The following is an 18,491-nucleotide window of genomic DNA, read 5'->3' as shown; positions in this document are numbered from 1 at the left end:
ATAGGAGTATAGAAATAGGTCTGTAATTATTTACACAGTCTCCGTCTCCAGCCTTATGGACAGGTTTCAGGAGGGCAACCTTAAAAGCTTTTGTAAATACGCCGGTAGAAATGGCAAGATTACAGATATGAGTCAGAGGAGATATTTGTTCGCGCCCGGGCAACTGGCCTTGGAGCGGGCGACGCAGTGAAAGGTGCCGGGAGCGACGACGGCGGCGCGTGAAGGCACACTTGGCCACCGAGCGGCGCGCACGACACTCATACTTACGCATAGTAAATTCATTAATAACCTGTTGTTGTGGCTTCGTTTATATACAGAAATTATAATAACTTTAATACAGTCCACTCGCGTTATTATTCAAAACCTGAGGCTCAAACATTGGTCCTTCTACCGTGAAAGAAGCACATAAGAAACCTACAAGCCATCGTGACAACTTGGTTGAACTTTGGACTCGACGTGTCGACCGCTGTGACAAGTCATCGTTCTATCAATTTATGGACGGAAGGTTATAACATCCGTGAGTTCGTTCCAATTTTTTCCTTTCCCATCCAATATTTTAATTAATTATTATTAATATCAGTGTTTGATAATATTATTTTCCCATTTCCATTTCTACTCATACTATCGCATTCTTCGCTTCTAATTTGACCAGACAGTTTTGATTGTCAAATCCATATAAATATTGCACAGTTGCACTTTAATTTATACTTCCATTCATTTTTTCGCACGGCTTACGTAATCAAGGCCAACGACCCGTCTCGATACCTGCGCCTACGCTTTCACTTTTATTTGCTACGGTTCTTTGTTATCAAACAGCTGTGCATTATTCTCAATAGGCCATTCAATTTTATTACTTTATTGCATCGGTTATCATTATCACAACTTCTTATTTAAATACTTTTTTAATCACATTCAAAATGTCATTAGACAAATTAATAAAAAAGCGTAGTAGCATGAAAGCAAAATCAACACATTTTGAAAACTTTTTGAACGCACTATGTACAAAAGAACTGTCTGAACTACAACAAATAGATTTAGAAGCTCGCTTAAAAACTTTTGATGCCTTATACGAGCATTACGACGCGTTGCAGATGGAGATCGAGTCGACCTCGGACGCGGCTGATGATGAATATGCGGAGCGAGCCCAGTTCGAGGAGCGTTACTACTCCCTGCTGGCTCGAGCGCGCAAAGCATTGGCTGTGTGCTCTGCTGAGCGTGCTCGCTCGGAGGCGGGTTCTGATGCGGGCTCCAAATCAGGTGCATCGTTTAAAAATAATTTTGTGCGCTTACCTAAAATTGATTTGCCACACTTTAATGGTAGCTATGAGTATTGGTTAGAGTTTAGAGACACCTTCTGCTCATTAATTCATAACAGCGATTGCATCGATGACATCAACAAGTTCCACTACCTCCGTGCGTCACTTGAAGGTCAAGCATCGGAGATAATAAAAAATATAGATTTTAAGGGTGATAATTACGCAATGGCTTGGGACTTGTTGTGTGAACGATACAATAACAGTAGACTCTTAGTAAATAACCATGTACAGGCTTTGTTTGACGTAGAAACGCTGACTAAAGAATCGTCTTTATTGTTGCGCCAGCTTATTGACACTGTTAACAAAAACATACGGGCACTTAAAACATTAAAGGAACCTACTGAGCACTGGGATACTCTCATTATATTTATGATATCTAGAAAGCTTGATTTCACTACTAGTAGGCATTGGGAGGAGTATCGCAATACTCTGTCGGGTTCTCCAACTCTAACGCAGTTTTGTACTTTCATATCTAACAGAGCTGATTTATTAGAAACTTTAGAAAATAATCAAGCTAAATTAAACACACAAAATAATAACACTAAACAAAAAAGCTTTATTGTAACTAATATTGGGGAACACACAAGCAATAATAACTTACAAAATAAAAATCTACAAAATAATAATTTACAAAATAACACTTATCTGTTGAATCACGATTACAAAAGGCAAAAGAATTTAAAGTCTGTCTAAATTGTTTACGCTCAAGTCATACCACACAAAAATGTAGATTGTCAGGATGTAAATATTGCAAGGCCAGACACAATACGCTTTTGCACATTGAGCCGACTGAGCAGACATATCAAGACCCCATGCCATCTACTTCTACTAGTGTTGCTTTATCTGCAGATACAACAAAACAGCCTACTAGCGCACCCAATGTTTTGCTGTCCACAGCTATTGTGAAGGTGGTGAGCCGCAACGGCGAAAAGCTCAACGCTCGGGTACTGCTCGACAACGGCAGCACGGTGAACTTCATTACCGAGAGCCTCTGCACAAAACTGGGTTTGTCACAACGCAATGCAGCCTCCACTGTGACAGGTATCAATCATCAATCTTCTTATAGTACACAGTCTTGCCATCTCAATATTGAGTCTTCCAACGGTGACTATACAGTTGATTTGGACTGCCTAATTTTACCAGAAGTAACAAAGGTTTTACCCACTTCTTTTGTCAATATAGAGAATATTCCTATTCCGTCAAGCCTTCACTTAGCTGACCCTACATTTAATATTCCGTCTGTAATTGACATTCTACTTGGGGCTGAAATATTCTGGAGTGTAGTAGGCTCCGCTTCTATTGATTTGGGCAAACAAATGCCTAAGTTATGTGAGACAAAGTTCGGATGGATCGTATCTGGTCCAGTCTTCAGGGGACCTTCATTTCACACCACTCGACACTCACATTTTTGTAACTTTGCCAATCCCAGTGATACTCCAAACCTGTCTAAATTCTGGGAACTCGACTCGGTTCCTCCAAAACACTCACAATTCCCAGAAGAAAGAGCGTGCGAGTTAAGCTTCACCCAGAACACATGTAGGAACAAGGATGGCAAATTTACTGTTACGATGCCCTTAAAAGATGATCCTACAGTTTTAGGGGAATACACTATGGCAAAGCATCGCTTTCTGTCTTTAGAGCGGCGTTTTCAACGTGATCCTGACTACAAGGCTACACACGTTGAATTCATGAATGAATACGAACGCCTTGGTCACATATTATGACTGAAAATGTCAACATTACAACACCACATTCAGGTCACGTTGAATACTTCATACCACATCATGGTGTAATAAGAGAGTCAAGCACTACTACTAAATTAAGAAGCGTATTCGATGCTTCAGCTCCATCATCCTCAGGCCTCTCACTCAACGACCTTCAAATGGTAGGCCCCAAGGTTCAAGAGGACCTCTTGTCGATCTTGCTGCGGTTTCGGCAGCATAAATACGTTGTTTCTGGGGATGTTGAAAAAATGTATCGCTGCATCGAAATAGCAACGTCGCAAAGACCTCTTCTTCAAATTATTTTTCGCAATGACCCAAAAAAGCCACTTAAAACATATAGTCTCAACACGGTCACGTATGGGACTGCGTCGGCTCCTTACTTAGCTAACAAATGCTTGGTTAGCCTGGCGGACGCAGCCTCCACTGAAGATGTGAGGTCCGCAATAGCACGAGACTTCTATGTTGATGACTATTTAGGTGGGGGTGCATCTATACCTGAGACAATAGCACTCGTCAAAGAGGTCACAAACATTCTGTCCTCAGCTCATTTTTATTTAAGAAAATGTCAATCTAACAGCCCAGATATTCTAAAGGCCATTTGAGGGGATTCTAATCAGGAAAGTCCCACCTTTTTAAATCTTTCAGACCACAACACCCCATCTAAAACTTTAGGTTTGAACTGGCTATGCAACTCAGACCACTTGTCGTTTTCAATAAATATTGCCCATGTAGAAAAGGTCACAAAACGACACATTTTGTCAGTAATTAGCCAAATATTCGATCCCCTAGGATTAGTCGGCCCTTGTATTGTCGAAGCAAAAACAATAATGCAAAGACTTTGGATTGATAAATGTGAGTGGGACAGTAAAGTTTCTCTGGAGATTGACAATATGTGGAGAATGTTTGTGTCAACGCTTCCTTATTTAAATAATCTAAAAATTCACCGCTGGGTTTCTTTCGAATCGGCTGTGAACCATGAAATTCACGTTTTTTCTGATGCATCCGAAAGGGCTTATGCATCATACAATCATTAATTCACTATCATTCTAATTTCAATCGCTTACAAAGAGTCTTAGCCTATATTAAAAGGTTTATTTACAATTTAAAAAATAATAACTAAACTACACGGCGCTCTTTCTAGCGATGAGTTAAACGATTCATTGATGTGTTTACTACGCAGCGCACAAAGAGAGATGTTTCCGGAGGAACTAAATATTTTGGAGTCGGAAAGATCTCTACCGCGTAAAAATAGACTTATTTCATTAACGCCATTTCTGGACTCTGAAAAAGTCGTACGAGTGGGCGGTAGACTCGATAATTCTCCTTGCGACTACAATATTAAATACCCAATACTGCTTTGTAGTAAACACCACTTAACTAAAATGCTATTTCATGTGCAACATTTGAAAATGCTTCATGCAGGGCCTCAACTTTTACTGGCAAATTTGCGTCTTAACTATTGGACTTTAGGTGGCAGGAATCTTGCTAGGTCAATTGTCAGACAATGTGTCAAATGTTTTAGATTTAAATGCCAAAATATACAACCTATAATGGGACAGCTGCCTTTATCAAGAACTAACTTAGAATATCCCTTTTTTGATTGCAGTGTTGATTATGCTGGTCCTGTACTCATAGCAGACCGTAAAGGTCGGGGTCGTAAGCTCACAAAATCATACCTATGCATCTTCGTTTGTCACGCAACTAGAGCAGTGCATCTAGAGCCCGTCACTGACCTCACAAAAGAGGGCTTCATCGCAGCACTTAATCGTTTCGTTTCTCGCCGCGGCAAACCGCAAAGCATCTTGTCTGACAACGGCACGAATTTTGTCAGAGCCAATAATGAGCTACAAAAATTCTTAACCGACTCATCTTCTGATGTTGCATGTGAGATGTCTCGTGAAGGCATCAGCTTCTCATTCTCACCACCATATTCACCTCATTTCAACGCAATGGCCGAAGCCGCGGTTCGCTCTACCAAGCACCATTTGAGGAGGTTGTTGAGTCTCACTAACTTCACATATGAAGAGTTAGCAACCTGTCTGTGTCAGATCGAGGCCGTTTTGAATTCTCGTCCACTAACTCCTCTATCCACCGATCCTTCCGATTTTTCTGCTCTCACTCCTTCCCATTTTTCGATTGGACGACCACTTACGTCTGTACCGTGTCCGCAGATCCCTGAGAAGAACATCAGCTGCTTTGACCGATTCAAGAGGATTGAATACATCCGACAGCACTTCTGGCAGAGATTTTCTCATGAGTACATTTCCTTGCTTCAGCAAAAAACCAAGTGGTCCACTTCTTCTGGCCAGCTCACTGAAGGAATGCTCGTGCTTCTTCGGGACAAGGCGCTACCACCGTTAGTTTGGGCCTTGGGTCGCGTGGTGCGCACCTATCCTGGACCCGACGGCGTTACCAGAGTCGCCGAACTAAAAACGAGGAGAGGCAACGTCACAAGAGGGTTCAACAACATTTGCCCTCTTCCCTTTGAAGAGGTCAAGGGGCGGGAGGATGTTCGCGCCCGGGCAACTGGCCTTGGAGCGGGCGACGCAGTGAAAGGTGCCGGGAGCGACGACGGCGGCGCGTGAAGGCGATCCCACACTTGGCCACCGAGCGGCGCGCACGACACTCATACTTACGCATAGTAAATTCATTAATAACCTGTTGTTGTGGCTTCGTTTATATACAGAAATTATAATAACTTTAATACAGTCCACTCGCGTTATTATTCAAGACCTGAGGCTCAAACATTGGTCATCGAGTCTACCGCCCACTCAATCGACTTTTTCAGAGTCCAGAAATGGCGTTAATGAAATAAGGCTATTTTTACGCGGTAGAGATCTTTCCGACTCCAAAATATTTAGTTCCTCCGGAAACATCTCTCTTTGTGCGCTGCGTAGTAAACACATCAATGAATCGTTTAACTCATCGCTAGAAAGAGCGCCGTGTAGTTTAGTTTTTATTTTTTAAATTGTAAATAAACCTTTTAATATAGGCTAAGACTCTTTGTAAGCGATTGAAATTAGAATGATAGTGAATTAATGATTGTATGATGGTTGGTGATTGATTAACGGTAGATGATTGATTATTATTATAAATAAAGTGTGAAATGATTTCACGCAAATCTTGTTTCACGCTATTTGTCGGCATAGTAGGCCAGTCCTGTTCATCATTTTGTAAATAGCTTGGGCCTGACCACCACAGAGTATTATCACCGATAGTGTCAGCAAATAGCATATAATATCATCTGTTTGTATCTTTTTACTATTTTTCCTGGTATGCCATCAGCGCCAATTGCACAGTTGTCCTTGATATCACTTATGAGCTGAGACACCTCCTCTTCATCCGTTGGCAAAAGAGTAAATGAAAAGGAAGGGGAGTTGGTAATATTTAAGTCTAATGGAAAACAAGATTGCGTTGATGCAGCTTTTTCTGCTAGAGTTTTACCAATATTGACAAAGAAGTCGTTTATGTTATTTATACTCTCTTGAGGATTTTGTGGCGATAAAAGTTGCGGGGATTTATCTTTTTTGTTATGCGATCCTGTGATCTTTTTGATTGAGTCCCATAATTTCTTACTATTTCCTCCCGCAGCTTTTATTTCCTCCTTTTCGTAATTTCGTTTGACTTTTTTGAGGAGACTGTTACAAAAATTTCTGTAGCGCCTATATGTGGTTTTGAGTACTTCGTTGTTAGGGTCTTTTTTAAGTTTTTTGTGTAAGTTATCTCTATTTTTCATACATCTCAGTAGTCCTGTCGTTATCCAGGGTTTCGAAGTGCGTTTCCTTTTTGAAGTTTTGAAAAGTCGTGTATTTTTCTTAATAGCCAAACTAAGCAGGTCAGTTAGTAGATTAGCAGCAGCATCGACGTCAATACAGTCTAATATCGGTTGAAAATTAATGTTTTGAATTGTAGCGTCTAGTCCTTGGTAGTCTATGCGGGTTGTTTGATTGTTTGTGTAATCTAGTCTAACTCCATGATGGATACCCACCGCAACAGCATCGTGGTCTGTGATTGAGGTTTCTAGCACCAGACAAGTAGTTTTAAGGTTGGTCTTTACCATTGTGTGGTCCAGACAAGTAAGGTATTCATAGGAACGTTTATCGGTAGTATTTGGGATAATGTCAATATTAATGTCTCCGCAAAGTATTACATTCTTAAAGCTTGATAATGAATTTAATAAGGAGTCTATAGAATTTATGAAATTGGAAGTATTTTGGTAGCTAGGCGGTCGATAAATACCTACTATGCATGTATCTGCGTTTAATTTTAATACTAAGCAATTGGCGTCCGATAACGGAGGTTCCTCATATGTTACATGTAATTGTTCTTGGTAATAAATGACAACCCCTTCATTTTGAGTTTTGTGTCCTGATGTGGTGGTATAGTTGTATCCTTCTAGCTCTGGTATTGATCCTGTTTTTGGGCAACCAACACTCAGATAAGACTATGACGTCCCATCTTATTTCAGATCTGTGCAGTAGGATAATGAAATTAGGTAAGTTACAGCCAATGCTGCGTATATTTTGTGATATTATATTTATAGAATTCCTGTTGCCTGTCCGTGTTAGGTTTAGGTATCTCTCTGCATCCCCGATATCGCAGGTGAAAGATTTCGCTACCGATAATGAGTCCAGATCCAAGTTTATAGTTTCAATATTATTCATTTGTTATACTATTCCGGTACAATATTATATGGTATATAGGTCACGTTATCACGTGACAAGATTTTATTTATTATGGGTAATATAAACTTGTGTCCGGTACTCAAGTCGGCATTTAGCTTAGGTAAGTCAAAATAAGCGTGTTTCAGGTATTGTGTTTGATGTGCGATTGATGATAATGTAAAAAAGTCAGTGTGCTCTCTGTGGATATGAGTGAGTAGGCTGTGTGGATAGTGTGGTAGGGTGAGTGAGTTAGTGTTGTAAGTGTGTGTGAGTGAGAGGTTTTATATTTCCTTAAATAATATTGAATTAAAATAACAAGGTTCAGGTAACGGTCTACTACACGGTTATTACAATTTCCATGCATGATTACAAGAGTAAGTATAAAATAAAAGAAAATTCGGTACACTTGAGCAGACTTATAATGAGTACCCTCTAGTCACATAACTAATTTGTGCAAATAATTTTCTTCCTTGATGAGGATGGGAGATGAGGTTTCAGTCTGTTTCACATAAATTTTACCGTAGGCCGTCCAAGCAGAGTCCAGCTTCTTATTTTTGACATATTCTCTTGCCACAAAATACAGTCTTTTAGATTGTGTGGTCAGCGACTCAGAAATGTATACAGGGCGCGCTGGCCCCTTCAAGTTAATTTGTTCTGTGTCCAATTGCGGTTTGTTGTTTGTGCGCTTGGTTTTGTTATATTTTTTTGTCTCTGTTAACAGTGATTCTTTCCTGGTTGTAGTTGTGAAGTCCACTATTACCGTCCCAGACTTTGTGCAGTAAATATCTCGGATTTCGGAGCCATCGATCTGAGACACAGCGCCTACTGTTATTATACCTATGTCTTGTACTAACTTGGTCAGTGTTTGTTTACTTTCCTTGTCTTGTTTTGGCAGGTTCCGCATTTCTATCTTGGTGCAACAGGTGTTTCTTTCCATTTGTTCTATTTTATTCTCTAATGTTGCGACGCGGGTTTTATATTCGTTGTTCTCTTGTTGTAAGTTGGAAATTGTTTGTATAAGTTCTTGATGTTGGTTGGTAATGGTTTCAACTGTGTTCTTTATTGCCAAGTTTTGGGTCAACAGTGTGGTCATAGTCGTGTTTAACATCTGTTGTTGTGCTTGAATGTCACCTAGAATACTTGCGACATCAGTGGGCGGCTGTGGGGAGACCACAAGGGACACCGTAGGTTGATCTTCGATTGTACGTTTTAGTCGTTTTGTGATGTTTAGGTAGCCATCCTCCGAATCCGCACGGTTAAGGTTCGGTACCGAACTGGAGTGTGCAGAGATGAATTTTGTGTTTGTATGTAAGTTATTATTCGGCGGGGTGCGTTGTAATTCCATTGTATATTAACAATAACTTACTTGAGTTTTTATCCAAACCAAATATCGGGTGCGCAAGCGATTCAATTTGTAACGGCAGACACTACACTGTTATTTCCGTTTCACTCCAACAAATGGCCCGCAAGCAAGGGCCGGAACAGGGAAGAAATTCACGGTGACACACGTAACCAGTCAAACGAGACACCGAGCGCCCGGGTTAATGTCCATATGCCTGAGGTCTTGCGTGTTGGTTTCTACCGATCGCGGCGACCAGCGGACGTAGACACGATAACTACGCGATAAGCTCCGTATGATACGGGTCTAGCTTAGTGGTTTTTGCACAGAGATTTGCGTGGACGCGTGCGAACACAGCGGCGAGTTGAGCCGGACTTGAGTATTTTTTATATATTATGTTACGGTTAATGTGATAAATTGAAAATTATTAATAATAACCGGTTATTATGAATAATTACCGACAATCGCGGTAAAAGTGATAAATTAATCACAGTTAACAGTGATTATTCAATAATTCAACCTTAGTACTAACAAATTTCATAAAAGAGAACAACATCTTGTGTACGTGCTCGTGTACAGCCAAGCTTTTGAACGTTTTGATATCATATATTAATATAATTTGGCATAATAAGTTTGGAATGTTTCTTGCATAATATTACTTTTCCATGATGCCTATAACATAATGTTTTGATTTAAAGAGAAAAATAGGCTAAGGGGCCGTCCATATATTACGTCATTCTAAATTAGGGGGGGGGGGTTGGTCTGCGGATGACGGTAAATGATAGATAGGGGGGGGGGGTGTTTCGAAATTGACGTCATTCTTATTTATTTATTTATAGTTTTTTGTTCACGTACAAAAATATTATTTCTAAAAAGAAATTTCTTCCAGCACACCTAGTAAGTGAGACTGCAAATGTGAGAGGCGGCTAAGGCGCGTACAATACTAAAATAACTCATAATAAACATACATAATGCAACATACATGTACACAAATACAGTAATAACTACAGATAAAATACTCTAACAATAATATTACATATACTAGGTGCCCGCCCCGGCTTCGCACGTGGTACTTACATGTATTATACATACAGTGTGAGTCACGTTAAAGTGTACATATGAAAATAAATTAAACAAGACCTATTTTTATCGACAAAAAAGAGGTCAAAAAATTTTGATTTTTTTTTAAATTTTTTATACATTTTTTTTCCAATTACTTATTGTAAAGAAAACGTAATAACTTTTAAACTAAGCGGTATATCCTGATAAAATAAAAACAGTAATAATGCTAAATAACAGGCGATACTAAAAAATACATAAAATACACAATAAATGCCCAACAAATAATAAAAAATGATACTTTTACAAATAATAAAAAATAATTCTAAATAACAGGCGATACTAAAAAGATACATAAAATACACAATAAATGCCAACAAATAATAAAAAATGATACTTTTTGAAAAAAATCTGCTTTTAAATTCGTGTTTTTTTGGTTATTTGATAAATTTCTCCAAAAAAATGCCCCTATAACAGGTGGTTTTTATTACTTTGTATTACTCTCTATCGTATTATCTTTGTAAAACCAAAAATCGCATGTCTCTATCCCTATCACAACATTTGCTATGATCGTTTGAACAAAGGCCTGCCACAACATTATTCTCCGCTACAGGTCTACCTGTAGCGGAGAATAATGTTTAATTTTAATTTTAACTAAAATGCTTATTTTACTTCGAAATCTTTTGTTTTTATTTGAAATCTAACTTGTCTTTATCAAAATTACAAATCTAGAGCCATTTTCAGTTTCGTTGTTAACGAAGCTTTGAATGGCGCGCCCGGAGAGGCTTAGTTCAAACGATCATTGCAAACGTTGTGATAGGGATAGACATGCGATTTTTGGTTTTACGAAGGTAATACGATAGAGAATAATACAAAGTAATAAAAACCACCGGTTATATGGGCATTTTTTGGAGAAATTTATGAAATAACCAAAAAAACACAAATTTAAAAGCAGATTTTTTTCAAAAAGTATCATTTTTTATTATTTGTTGGCCTTTTTTGTGTATTTTATGTATTTTTTTAGTATCGCCTGTTATTTAGCATTATTACTGTTTTTATTTTATCAGGATATACCGCTTAGTTTAAAAGTTATTACGTTTTCTTTACAATAAGTAATTGGAAAAAAAATGTATAAAAAATTAAAAAAAGATCTCAAAAATTTTTTGACCTCTTTTTTGTCGATAAAAATAGGTCTAGTTTCATCTATTTTCATATGTACACTTTAACGTGACTCACACTGTATAAACCTTCCTTAAGATTCACTCTATCTATTAAAAAAATGTTTTAATTTCGTCAAACTGGTAATGACGTCAATTTTGGGAGAGGGGGGGGGGGGGTCATTAAGAAATGACGATAGGATGATTGTAGGGGGGGGGGGGGTCTAAAATCTGAAAAAATCGATGACGTAATTTATGGACGGCCCCTAAGCCGCCTATTTAGTTTTATACACACATAAATGACCTCATATTAATCACATTTACCAAATCATGCGGTATTATTCATAATAACCGGCGATTATTCATAATTTTCACATTTATCACTTTGACCGTAACATCTATACTTATAATAAATCTGTAGAGAGGTCAATTCTGTACATGAAATATATTTTCAAAATAACTATCAGGGGGTGATTAGTGATCGATACTGATGCCAAAAATGCAATCAGTAAAATTTTTGTCTGTCTGTCTGTCTGTCTGTATGTTCCTTATAGAAACAAAAACTACTCGACGGATATTAACGAAACTTGGTACAATTATTCTTCATACTCCTGGGCAGGTTATAGGATACTTAAGAATTCCCACGGGAACGGGAAAATCCTTTTGTATGAAAAATCTAAACCGCTTAAGTTAGACGCTTGAAATTTGGCATGCAGGTACCTTAGTAAACTAAAAGCTTAGTTACAACAGGATATTGCAAAATTCCCACGGGAATGGGAGTTAGCGGGAAAAAACATTTGTATGAAAAACTCTAAACCGCGTAAGATAGACGCTTGAAATTTGGCATGCAGGTACCTTAGTAAACTCTAAGCTTAGTTACAACAGGATATTGCAAAATTCATACGGGAACGGGAGTTAGCGGGAAAAAACATTTGTATGAAAAACTCTAAACCGCGTAAGATAGACGCTTGGGCATGCAGGTACCTTAGTAAACTCCAAGCTTAGTTACAACAGGATATTGCAAAATTCCCACGGGAACGGGAGTTAGCGGGAAAAAAAATTGTATGAAAAAATCTAAGCCGCTTAACCCTTGGCTACTACTCAAAATATTTTTTACACGGTCACTACTCAAGGGTCATTTTGACCCTGCTATAAAACTTTGTATATCTTCATAACTATTGCGGATTATGGAATAAAACACATTATTTAATAAAAAGGGTTTATAATGCAATGAAAAACATAACTTTAATTGTTAACTAAACAGTTTGGACAAACAATAATTGAGCATTATTGTGTTACAAATGGGTATTTTACACGAAGAACAAACACTGTTGGTTTTGCGGTCTTTTTTATAGGGACAAATGGCGCAACGCTTCCTTTTAGATACCGCATTAGAGACAACTGGAACAGATCTTTCAGGCATAGGCAGTTTGAATATCCTTGAAGTTATCAGACGCAATTGTCGGGGAATCTTTTCATTGCAAATTCGTTGCTGAGCGTAAGGTAGGCATAACTCCATACCAAGCCCTCTTAGGAAGTTTGGCCGATTTACTGATTTTCCACTGACTACATCATATAGTACTTTACTATTAACGCCTGTTACATTGAGCATAGCGTAAAAAATCACCATTGGCCACCGTCGAGAAGCTCTAGCAACTGAAAAGTTGGCACACTTCTGGTCTAAGGCGTCGACCCCAACTTTAGTTTCATTATAAAATGTGATCATCTCCGGTTTATTATGTTGATCAGCAACTATTTCAGCATTATGATGCATGCTCGAAATAAGAACCACAGCTTTTGATTTTTTGGGTACATATGATGTCATTGTAATTTTAGATGACATAGAATAAAACATACATAAAACCAAACAACGATGATTCTACTGGTCTTGTTTTATGGGGCAAAAACTCTCTTGGGATCTCTTTCTTGTTTGCTTTTACAGTCCCCACGTATGTTAGTTTTCGGGACCATAGTTCATCGACTAACTCAATGGAAGAGAACCAATTATCTCCAGTGATATTCCGATTCGATCCTTCGACTGGAGGTATCAAGCGGAGAACAGCTTGAGTCGGTAAAAGCTTATCATTTTTGGCTCTAGGCCTGTCCGATGTTTTGCCGCAATACACTTCTGCGTTCACCAAATAGTGAGTCTTGGCATCATTCAAAATTAGTATCTTCAAACCGTATCGAGCAGGTTTTTTTGGCATATACATGCGAAAAGCACATCGCCCTCTAAATGGTGCTAACATTTCATCGACGGTTAGTGTTGGTCCAGGAGAATAGTTATTTTGACAATGAGATAACCACTCAGAGAAGATATCGGATATAGCGGCCAATTTGTTATCTTTTGCCCGTTCTCTTCTAGTGCTGGCATCGTCGAATCTCAAACAAGACAACAGAAATCTAAAACGACAAAGAGTCATTGTGCATCGAAAAATATCACGTCCTGTACCATCTGATGCCCAAAGTGAAGACAAATTTTCGTGATTTGATTTGTATAAGCCTGCCAAGTATAGCAGTCCTATAAATGCGCGTAGTTCAGTAACATTTGTCAAATTTATAAACGTTGGTCTCCATACAGTTCTCGATGAATGCGTGCGTTTGAAACTTTTGTATTTGAGCTGAACTTCCTCAATCTTGCTATTTGTGTGTAGAACGATAGTTTCCAATATGTGTTCATCGATAAAAAGTTCAAAAACATGGGTAAATGATGAATCTGATCCCAAATTGATAGCTGGTCCTTTAGGTTTTCCCACCGATTCAGATATAATGTTGTGAGCTGGAGTACGTCTATGGGTTGGAGCTTGTTTTGCCCAGCGCATGCAATTATTTTTTCCAAAATAATAGTTATGTGTAGTAGATCCAGAAGAAGAATTAACGACTTCTGCAACAGATGGACCTGGAGCAGAGGACACCTCTTCGCCAATCTCGCCTTCAATATCAGTGGAACTATCGTGCTCACTAAATATTTCTTCATCGCTAGAATCGATGTCACTACAGTCAGCATCATTCAATATACGAGACAAAGCGTTTTCTCTATTATCAGCAGATAAATGCGTGTGTAAAGAAGCAGAGGTGGAGGGGCCTTGTATCGTGGAAATATCCACCTCATTAAAATCATCATCATCAAGCAACAAAGCATCGCCAATCTCTTCATCCGTGAGCGCATTTCTACCACCCATACCTATGACAAACCAAACCAAAATGAAGTAAAAGACGACGACAAAAAGCTACACAATAATTGCAAAACAAACCCTCAAACAAATAGCATTTTACGCATAAAAAAACGATAAGAAAAATATCACAAAATATTCACTTACCGCCTGTCCCTGCTACTCAAGGGTCACCGTGACCCTGTCTTTGCCGTTTTGGCGCGAAAAATGCACTGAGCCACTGGACACACCCGCCGTGCGAAGCAGCGAGCGCCGTACTGAAAATACACGGGCGGGGGACTCTCAGTCCTTAGGGGTCATTGCCCGTAACCGTAGGTTTTAAAGTTGGCAGGGTCTCACTGACCCATGAGTAGTGACCAAGGGTTAAGATAGATGAAGGGGGTAAAACGGGATCCACGCGTACGAAGTCGTGGGCGGCCGCTAGTATACATTAAACTTGTGATATTTTTCTAAATAACTTTTGATGCACGTTGCAATCATTTTCAAATACATAATAATGTATTATTATGTTGTCTTATTATGTTTAAAACCATAATTATTACGACGATTAATAAAAAATAATACTTTGTTATATACAATTGCCACTTGTGGTCTAAACTGAATAAATATTTGTGATACCATCAAGTGCTACGCGGCGGCTTTTCAAACGAAATATTTTATATTATGTGTGTTTTAAATATCATATGAATGAATCATATGAATAATCATGGTGTTTCTTAACAAAACATTTTTGTCAACCCTAACACATTTTGCGGATCTGTGCAATAATTTTCAAATAAATTGGAATCGATTCGACCCGAACTTCATTCTGTGCTTCATCTACTGCTTCGTGCATCAGAAGAACCGTCAACCAACAAGGAACCGCTCCCCAGTGCTCCAGACCTAGTGCTCCAAACCCAGTGCTCCAGGCCCAGCGCTCCAAGTATTCCGAGTGAGTTTCTATCATGTAACAAACACAATGTGAGTACTTTTTAATGGTTGAAAGGGCTGACAATAATACTCGGATATTTGAATACTTCCTTTTTATTTCCCTATAAATTTCAGGTACAGAGCAAGAGGCGTCTTCCACAAGTACGACCACAGAGCAAGAGACAATTTCTCTTTTTTTTTTCTAGCGTTTGGATATTATGATTGGATACACAACACCCCCTCCTCAATCAAAGTATCCAAACGTTGACCTTTAATATTACTTACTAACTTAACTTTATAGGTACTTAAACCATTTGGTTACACTGAGCTTTGTACTAGAAATATTTGATGAAAGTAACATTATGTATAGCGCTTTAGTTGAACATTTTTTCTCTTAAGGAAACAAATATATTCTTACACAATGGCTTAGTTAATAAATCTGCAATCTGATCTGTAGTATTGATATATTGTAATTCTACTTCACCTGCTTCAACTTTATCTTTTACAAAATGAAACTTTATATCTAAATGTTTTACTCGCTTTAACTGCTGATTGGGATTACAAAGTTTAAGAGTGGACTGGTTATCTTAAAAAATTAACATTTGGAAATTGAAATCTGAAATACACAATTCACGCAACATGTTATTAATCCAACATGACTCACTTATACATAAACTCAAAGCAACATATTCACTTTCTGTAGTGGACATAGCTACTGTACTTTGTTTCTTAGATGTCCAACTAATTAAACAACCAAATACGTAACAACAATAACCACTTGTTGATTTTCTATCAACTAGATCGCCTCCCCAGTTGGCATCTGCATAAGATATCCCTTACACGTTTATAACTATTCCAAACCATAAAACATTTTTTTCTTTAGTTATATCTATTTGTTTTAGTCTAATTTAACATAAAAGTAGTACAGAAAATATAAGTGCTATGTATTTCAGTGTTTTTCAGTCGGGGACACATATGTCCCTGTATGCGTTAAGGTAAACATTGCCTCATATATTGAAAATAGAATACTTCGACGCTTTTATTGCAAAATAAATACAAATCACACTAAAACTACACATCAAATTTAATCAATAAGCTTATTTTTAATATTTATAATAAGAAATTTAAAATAGATAGCATCATATCTTACGTATTTTTATGTCTGATCCTCATCTCATCATAGACCTCTTTCTTGAAGTTAGACCTACCTAACTAGACTGTTTGTTTCAAGAACAACTTTGAGTGTAGAGTCTTCCCCGTTCAGAGGAGTGCGTGTAACACGGATATTTGACATAATTTTTTCGTCTTGTCCATGTTTATTTTGAATCCCATTTATTGAGAGCCTCTACTGAGGCCATAGAGCATTGATTCTAGGTCTCCCAAGGTCTCAGCCGTGCCGTGACTACAATCGTTGAATCTTACTTGGGGGGACAGCATCCGAGAGGCTTCGCGACTTCTTCCTATCCAAAATACCGCAGTGTCTCAAAACCTTTGACTAAAAGTCTTTGACCAATGTGTGTTGGCTTGGCGGCGATGACGCACGGAACGGAGCCGTGTTCCTTCACTATGGGCCTTATGAGAAGGCTCAAAGCCACCCAAAGGATCCAATAAGTCCGAAGGAGACTCAAAGTAACAGACATAGCCCGCATAATTACCACACTTTTGCGGCAATGGGCAGGGCACATAGCTAGCAGAAGTGATGGCCGTTTGGGCAGAAAAATTCTTGAGTGGCGTCCATGGATAGGAAGACGCAGTGTGTCAGGCCTCATGTTCCTGTGCTGCTCATATACATTTATGTATACGAGCAGCACAGGAACGATTGTTGTGGAAATCATCAGGGAAGCCTCTGTCCAGAAGTAGATACCCTTTCATCAAGGAGAAAACCATCTTCGTTGTCACTATTGTCAGTCATCATGACTTCTAAATTTCGTCTTTCCTAAGTGAAATTTCTTCAAATTGCTTTGATGGTAAATGATTTACAAAAAAATGTATGAATTATAAATAAAACATCAATATAAACATACAAATTATAACGAGGCAAACAATATCCTTAGTAAGAACCAAGTTGCCTTTGACGCACATAGGGACACCCGTGTCCCAATACATATTTTTCCATAATATTCATTATGCATACGAAGAAAATCGAAAATAAGTAATAAAACGATAATAATACTTATTAGTGAATGTAAATCGGAAGAAACATAATGGCCAAAAAGCTGCTAAGTAATATTAAAATATTTTTTAATTTTGACGTCTAACGAATTTTTTTTTCACGTTTTATGCCAGTATTTTTTTACACAAAGAATCGTGTTTTTTATTATTTATAGCGCATAAACATAAAAGATAATAATAAAATTTAAGAATATTAAACTACAAAGGGTTTAACTTAACTAGTATTACTGTAAATCGTAAAAACTATGCGGGGACAAATGTGTCCCATATGCGTGAAAGGGATATGACTCTGTTTAAATGTAAATGTTTAGAAAAAACTAGTTGTAAGTTTAGTGTACCTTTAATATATCTCAAGATCCTTTTTAACTGACTATATAATTCCTGACTTGCACAATTCTGGTACCTTGATAACAAGCTGATACTGGCACATAAATCAGGTCTTGTGCACAACATAGAGTACATAATACAACCAATTATTTGTCTACATTTATTCTCTATCTCATAACTTTCGGACTTTTCCCTTTTTAATATAGTAAAATCGAATTTAGGATCTATAGGCACACTCACAGGATTGCAGTTAGCCATTCCAAACCGCTTCAATACTTTCTCTAAATAATGTTTCTGGCTTAAAGTTATTATTCCTCTTTGCACATCTTGCATTATAGAAATTCCCAAATATTCACTCAATAGCCCTAAGTCTTTCATGCGAAAATTACTCTCGAGACACTCTTTTAACCTGTTAATTTCAATTTCACTAGAGCCTGTAATTAATATATCGTCAACAAATATTAAACAGTAGGTTCTCTTGTTACCTTCAACTTTGGAATACAAGCACAGATCAGACTTACTTCTTGTGTATCCTTCTTTGTTCATAAAGCTGTCAAATTTTTCATACCAACAAATAGGAGCATTTTTTAAGCCATAGATTGACTTATTAAGTTTACAAACATAACCCTTTGGAACACAATCATTGTAACA

General features: G+C 37.9%; 1 protein-coding gene across 3 annotated transcripts; it reads left to right on the top strand.

Moving 5' to 3' along the window:
• Positions 1-243: 243 nt before the first annotated feature.
• Positions 244-5,743, top strand: LOC135086442 (uncharacterized). 3 transcript variants are annotated; one of them, XM_063981163.1, is made up of 3 exons: positions 244-505; positions 1,092-2,357; positions 5,212-5,743. In XM_063981163.1, exon 2 carries the CDS (start codon positions 1,092-1,094, stop codon positions 2,007-2,009), a length of 918 nt encoding a protein of 305 aa, XP_063837233.1. In that variant the 5' UTR covers positions 244-505; the 3' UTR covers positions 2,010-2,357; positions 5,212-5,743. The 3 variants fall into 3 exon arrangements, with proteins under 3 accessions (XP_063837233.1, XP_063837232.1, XP_063837231.1); XM_063981162.1 differs by having other exon boundaries at positions 244-2,321; XM_063981161.1 differs by having other exon boundaries at positions 244-2,357.
• The last annotated feature ends 12,748 nt before the right edge of the window (positions 5,744-18,491 follow it).

Source organism: Ostrinia nubilalis, chromosome W (genome assembly GCF_963855985.1).
Source record: "Ostrinia nubilalis chromosome W, ilOstNubi1.1, whole genome shotgun sequence".
NCBI lineage: Eukaryota > Metazoa > Arthropoda > Insecta > Lepidoptera > Crambidae > Ostrinia > Ostrinia nubilalis.
This window is presented reverse-complemented; position numbering and strand designations above follow the sequence as displayed.

What these genes read in the sequence shown, in the direction of transcription:
- LOC135086442 (XM_063981162.1), top strand. Translation starts at nt 918, where the DNA reads ATGTCATTAGACAAATTAATAAAAAAGCGTAGTAGCATGAAAGCAAAA.